This window comes from Epinephelus moara, chromosome 4 (assembly GCF_006386435.1).
Source record: "Epinephelus moara isolate mb chromosome 4, YSFRI_EMoa_1.0, whole genome shotgun sequence".
Lineage (NCBI taxonomy): Eukaryota > Metazoa > Chordata > Actinopteri > Perciformes > Serranidae > Epinephelus > Epinephelus moara.
The window spans coordinates 21,417,928-21,424,499 of NC_065509.1; the positions used below are offsets into that span (position 1 = coordinate 21,417,928).

A 6,572-nucleotide genomic window follows, 5' to 3' on the forward strand; every position below is an offset into this window, starting at 1 on the left:
CAATAATGGAGGGGTCCTCTCAGAGTATGTGTGGTCATATGCCTACAAAGTTGCGTGGTGATCGGTGAAACCCTTGAGATGTTATACACCTTTATGTGATGAGCCACGCCCTCCGCAATATTCATTGCCTTATAGAAGCTCAGTTTTAGTAAGTTTTCCAACTTTTGTGTTTTTCAAATATTCAAAATGGTGGAAAATCTATATAACCGGAAGTTATGGGTTCCTGAGGCAAATGTGTTGTTGTTCCTCATGAGGAGAGGCATCTCTGTGCAAAGTTTCATGTCTCTACGACATACATGGCATGAGATATGCCCATTCAAAGTTTGCAATTTCAATCGGTTGCTATAGCACCTACATCAAATACCACAGCGCCATTACAGAAGAGAAACAGTGCATAAAATGAGTCAACTGTCTTGCTGGTCTTGGCTCATTGAAATAACATACAACAGCTTACAACTGTGTAAAACAGGTGCCGAGCGAAATAGTGTGAACCACAGCCACCAGCATTAAGTTGTGTGCAGTTGCTGTAGAAAGAGATGTGCATTCTTGCAAAGAGAAAAAACTGAATGGAAAGGGAAATGGCAGCTACAGTTTTGTCAACATTGTTTCACAACACAAACACTACATGAAGTGATGAAAATGCCATTCTGCTCAATCCAGCATGTGCACCGTCTTGTTACTATGTCAGGTGTGTATGTCGTCAAACTCGAGCTTGGTGGATCTTACCCAAGGTTCTGACTTGGAATCCTGACTTTAAATACCATTGCATTTCACAAGTATAATAGATTGCATACTTGTTATACCGCAGGGTAAAGGGATTTGATAAGGGATGATGTAAGATCAGAGAGTTACTTCATTCTGGTGTAATGCTGTTTAAAAGCATAAAAATATACTTACTGTATATTGATTGATTATAAGATTCGAAAGGCTCAAAATGACATCACCCTTCACACTACTTACTACTTCCTTCTAGATTTTGCCACCTAACAGTAAACGTAAATATGGGTCTTAATAAGCTGTCTGCACAAACGGCCTATATGGCTGTTTTTTGGGTGAGGGTGGGCTGAGTATTTTGTTTCAGTAGCAGCAAAGAGTTGGATGATTTTTCTGAGTTTGAGCAGAAACTGGTGATTTTTTTGTGTATAGTTGATTGCACCATCTCTCAAAAAGTTACCTCTGTTAAATTTCCAGGCAGACATTGACACAGATGAGCAGCGGTGTAGAAATGATTCATGGTCTCACAGCAGTATGAGGTCTGAGACTCTCGCCGACCACATCATCTCCTGTTTTTACTACAGCCCTCCTGCTATTTTTCTCAACTTTACCAGACTGCTCCATCAACAGCAGGTGGTGGTACCAGCTGCATCGGTGCAGGGTCAGAGGAAGGTGGCTGGATGAAGCCCAGGCAGTGAGGACTGGGTCTGATGAACCTGAGGTTCAGGGGAGAATCGGTCTGCAGGGCCAGTTCATTCAGTCTGACATAAAAACTTACAGTACATTTGGTTCAGAGTGTGACGGGATCTTTGTCATCATTTGTTTTGTTTCTGGCATCTGAATTCTTCGGTCACTTGAGCGCAGATATGTCAGCACTGTGCCAGCTCACACAAACTTAATGCCAGGCAACACATGACCACCAGCAGTGAAACAGCAAGTGATGCTCGGTTGTTCTCTACTCAGCCCTGCAGTGCTGATTTGGGGGATTTATTGCTCTGTCTGTGTGTTTTCACAGGGCCTCCAGGAAAGCGTGGAAGAATGGGAAGAAGAGGCGAACCTGGTAAGTGACGCCCGCCACCTGCTTTGTTTGTTTATTTCTCCTCTTTTCTTTTCCTGGAAGACTCTTCATCTCTCTCCTCTGTCTCACTCTCTTCTCCTGGGTGACTGGATAAGTTCGAGGGCTAGTAAAAGTAGTGACCCGTGAGTCAGGCCGGTGGATGATGGGCTGCAGTTGGCCCTTCTCCCTGTCCCTCCCCATTTGCGCCAACACAGCGTTAACCTCGGCCATGTGGTTGCACTAACGTTGCACAGATGTCAGTCGTTCTCGCTGAGCGGTAGCAGCTGCAGTAGTACTAATGAGATTCTCCCTTGCCAACATCTTACCCACCATTATTGTGTTGCTTTTTCTCTCCACCCAGACCGCAGAACACTCAACGAGGAACCAAAACAGTGAAGAGACATAATTCTTGTTACGCAAAAGATCGTCATGACAGATAGAGCGGATGTTCTACAAGTTTGAGTCAAGTTTTTTATTAAGTATTGACTCCACCAAATTGAGGCGCGACATTGTTGGACGATTTTATCAAAACCTGCAGGACTGCATTTGTTCTGCAGGATATGTGTCAGGTGGGAAAACCTCAAGTCTGGCTGTGATTCACTATTGTGGATATTTAGCAGATGAGATCTGTTTCTGAGATGTTGACTAAGAGAAAGCTCACCGGTAATCTTTATTGCTCTACTCGGCACACCAAGATCCTTCCTGAAGTTATTCAGTCCTAGAATAGTACGTAAAATGAATTCCTGTAAGCTGTTTTTTTTTTTTAAGTTTAACTGTTTGACATAGAATTTTCAATGACGTGCTGAGGCACAGCTAGTGTCCAGAACTGTAGACACAAAGAGCCTTTATTTTTTGATCCCATATCTATTGTGTGCTTTCATTTTTCTTTTAAATGAGAAGGCACGAGATATTCAGTACTTTTCTTATTTTCAACAAAGCCCATAAAAAGATAAAAACCAGCAACATGTCAGTCAGTCTCAGAAGCATTCGGACTTCCACAGCCTGGTTGTTACTCTCAGTCCCAAGCCTGTCAGTTCCTAAGACATAAATCTAAAAAGGGACACTATGCAAGCTTCTGTTGTAGGAACGTTACATTTGTTGTAATGAAAGCTAACTGCACTAACTCTGCATCGCTCTTCATCCCTATCCTCTCTTGAAGTATTTGACAGTGAAAGTGAAAGCCAACCCCAGATCCACTCTCGTTTGAAGCAACTTTGTCTGCTTGCGTTTTTGTGTTGCTATGTTTGCATTTTTCCGCACTGTGTCCATGATTTTCGTAGCTTCCTCTCGCATGCATGGTGGTACTAGCTCGTTGTGACCTTTACAGAAAGTCCTGACCCTGACCTGCCCGCCGTGGGGCTACACGCCCAGAGACATCCCAACCAAAGGAAAATAAAAATACAGGCAGAGAGAAGAGAATATGTCTTTCTTGTCCACCATGGGGGGAAATTTGTCTTTGGCTCACCAAACACAAAAGACAACATTGTAAAAAGCCGACAAAAAACAAATAGACAAGCAAATAGGGTCATTACAAAACACTTTAACACATTAGAGCAGCTCATTGTCTGTGGTTTAAAACTCATCAGTCATGTATTGGGTTAGGAATACTGAGTGCACTTAGGATGAAGGACTTCTTAAATACATTTTTAGTGCCAGAGGGACTCTACAGCGCCTCCCGGAGCTTAAAAGCTCAAACTGGCTGAAGAGAGGATGGGAGCTATCTGCCAAAATATTCCTTGCTTTCTTCCAAGTCCTGGGGGTCAAGGGCTTTTGTCACTCACCAACTATTTTACTTGCCATTGTCACGATCATAGAAAGTTTATTCTTGGATGTACAGACAGGACGGTGAAACTTTAATACACTCAACATTAGTTTGGTACTTGAATTCTAAAATCTGCTGACTAGGACAGGGTCTCTTCAGATAAATCAGCTCGTTCTCATTTCCAGGGCGTCAAATATCAGATGTTGTCACACCCCTCTGTGTGTGAAAACACGCTATGTAGCTGTTTGTAATGCTTTCAACTTACTCCAACATAAAAACATTCATGGAAATACTTGACACTCAGGGCAAGTGATTTGGTATAAAGAGCGAGAAAGTCCTCATAGGGTGGGAGGTCAAACAAAACAGGACTTTCATCCAGGAGACCAAAGTTTGTGTCCTGTGTGAAACCAAAAGTCAATTTTATTTTGATGTAGCATACGATCATCACGCTCTGACATCACTTACGTAACGTATTTCTATTACAATACATTACTAATGGACATATATTAACCCCAAACATCTTTTTTTCAAAGCCTAACTTGGTAGTTTGTTGCCTAAACCTGCAACTGTTTCACATTAACCACGTGCTAGAATGTGCTTCAGCTGTGTGTCACATAGATATGATAAAGGGTGCCCTGTGCGTCGCTATAAGACACAGAGGGGCATAAAGTTCTTAATGAGACTGGGTTGGTCCAGTACATCATCACACACTTCTTGTGGGTCATTAGTGATGATTGAGAGGGATCATTTTTGTATGAGTCTCTACATTGTTTTTTCGGTAAAGCTTGCATTGTGTACCTTTCAATACAGGTTATAAATATATAGTTCCATTTCCAAAAAGGCTCAATGATTTCCTAAAACAGTAAGACACTGTAGTTCGTAGCATTGATATGAAACAGGAGCTAAAGTTTGATTATTGGTTATGACTGTTGACTGCAGCATGACCATGTACGTGGGGTTGACTCAGTGCAACGCTGTGGCTCACTGATGTGTTTTTAAAAGCTTTTGGACAACAAGGGTGGATGGTTTTGGTCTTTTCATGATATATTGGCAATATAACTTCCTTTAACTTTCCATATCCTCGTTGTTGTCCAATGACTTCCTAACCAAGACAGACTGCGGAAATCCCTCTGAGTTGTGCGATTCCATCAGGCGATCACAGGACAAGAACTTGACTGTGGTGTGTATTTCAAGCCACTCCATCTTTTGGAGGATTATCATTACGGGAAGGCGCCTCATTAAGGTTTCCCCAAGATGGGACACTTAACTGCTGTTCCCTGTTTGTTGCAGGACGGTGTGTATCTGAAAAGGGCGATGTGGTTCTGTTTAGGTTGTCTCTCTCGTTGTTTACTTTGGCGTCCTCATGTTGCAGTTCGAGTTATATAGTGCAAGGGTAGGTGGCACAGAGAGGCTGTTGCGCCATGATGACTCCAGGACAACTTTTTACAAGACCAGAAGAGGTTTCCCCCGTTTTCTCAGAAAAACAAATGGGAGTGGAGAGAAGAAACAGAAACACGAACCTGAATAACAGGAAAGAGAGCAGACAGAGTAGTTAAGCATCTGCCGCCTCGTCTCCTGCATCCATTCTCTCTATTTTCTTTTTCTGTTTGGTCTTGTTTTCTTTTCTGTTTACTTGATTCTCTCTCATTCTCTTTCTCATCAGTCTCCACACTCACACACACCTGTCTCAAGTTCAATGGCTAAAGCTGGTCTTACTGTGGCCCTCTAACTAGTGTGTATTTGTTTACCTAAGTGTCGGCCCATAAGGTCCTTGTCCCGGCGTCTAGACGCAGCTCAATTGGATTGACTTGGTCTCCATGCCTCATAAACACCCAAACTTTCTCCCGTCTTCCTTCCCTTTCACCTTCTTGCTCCAACCACCTTCATTTTTCATCCTTCTTTCTACTCCTCTTGTCTCAAAAATGCTCTTTCCCTCAAATCAGACAGCAAACTTCAAGGCTCACATAGATCCTGGTCACGTTAACAGGACTTTTTGTGTGTTTAAATAGTAACAAAACACCACAAATATCCCTCCTTTCCCCAGAGGAGGCCTGTTTTCCATCTTGTAGAGTTTATGTTTAGTGTTGCATCCACACTGACGAGCTGTGTTGTACCAGGACTGCAGCGGTGGCGGAGCTCCAAATCGTGTCACAGACTGTAATTGTGTTAACAATCATATAAATCAGCGTCATGATTGGTTTTAAATTTAGATCAGATAAATATGAAGCAATTACTAATATGAAATCTTTTAATGGCAAAATGATATATTCACTTTGTAGGGGTTTGGCTGCTTTATTAGTGCCCACGGCCCTGGACTTTAAGAGAATGTTTTATATAAGGATATTCCATTAAAACCACTGAGAACGAGAGGAGTCTTTTGATCATTACTGTTGTTTTTGGTTAGGCTAAGTAAGAAAAGCAGAATGTACTTTTCGCTGCTGAGACTCAACATCAGACCATTTCAATCAGATCTGAAAGTCTGCCCCGCAGAAATCACAGAGACATCTTTTTTTTCATACTTTAAAGGGACGCGCAGTTTGCCAGCACACCCCCGACCTTTCCACTGCCTGTTTGTCCTCCATCTCATACACCCATATCTTCTTAGGAAACAAAGTCTTGACATGACTTCACGTCCTAATGCAAAACATGGCCCATTATCCAGAAGTCTGTTTATCATAACGGGTTCACCACAAAGTCCATTGGCGGCGGCTCTAATGAGCTTGTTCTGTACCATATTTAGCTGGTTAATTACAGTCATCATCTAACAAACCACATTGCATGCGCAGTTTTTTTGTTGCGCACCACTGTTCCGAGGAATTGATTGCTGTACAAACCAGAGGTTACCATAACTCACACATGCTGTGCTTCATGTGTCACTGAAGATGTATAGATTTCATTTTCTAATGCCTGGTTTCTCTTTTTCTGTTGCAGGACCTCCTGTAAGTACATTTCCATCTCATCCAGGTAGTATTAAAATCAACTAATAAGCTATTAAACAAAGAGAAGTACTTTCACACTCGCGCACACACACAGGTACAT

General features: G+C 42.3%; 1 protein-coding gene across 1 annotated transcript in view; it reads left to right on the top strand.

The window, feature by feature from the left end:
* Positions 1-6,572, top strand: part of LOC126388979 (collagen alpha-1(XXIII) chain-like) — a 121,350-nt gene extending 114,778 nt beyond the window's left edge. The window contains exons 3-4 of the mRNA XM_050042388.1: positions 1,730-1,774; positions 6,465-6,572. Coding sequence (XP_049898345.1) covers positions 1,730-1,774; positions 6,465-6,517 — 98 coding nt within the window. The 3' untranslated portion in view covers positions 6,518-6,572. The remainder of the gene's footprint in view (positions 1-1,729; positions 1,775-6,464) is intronic.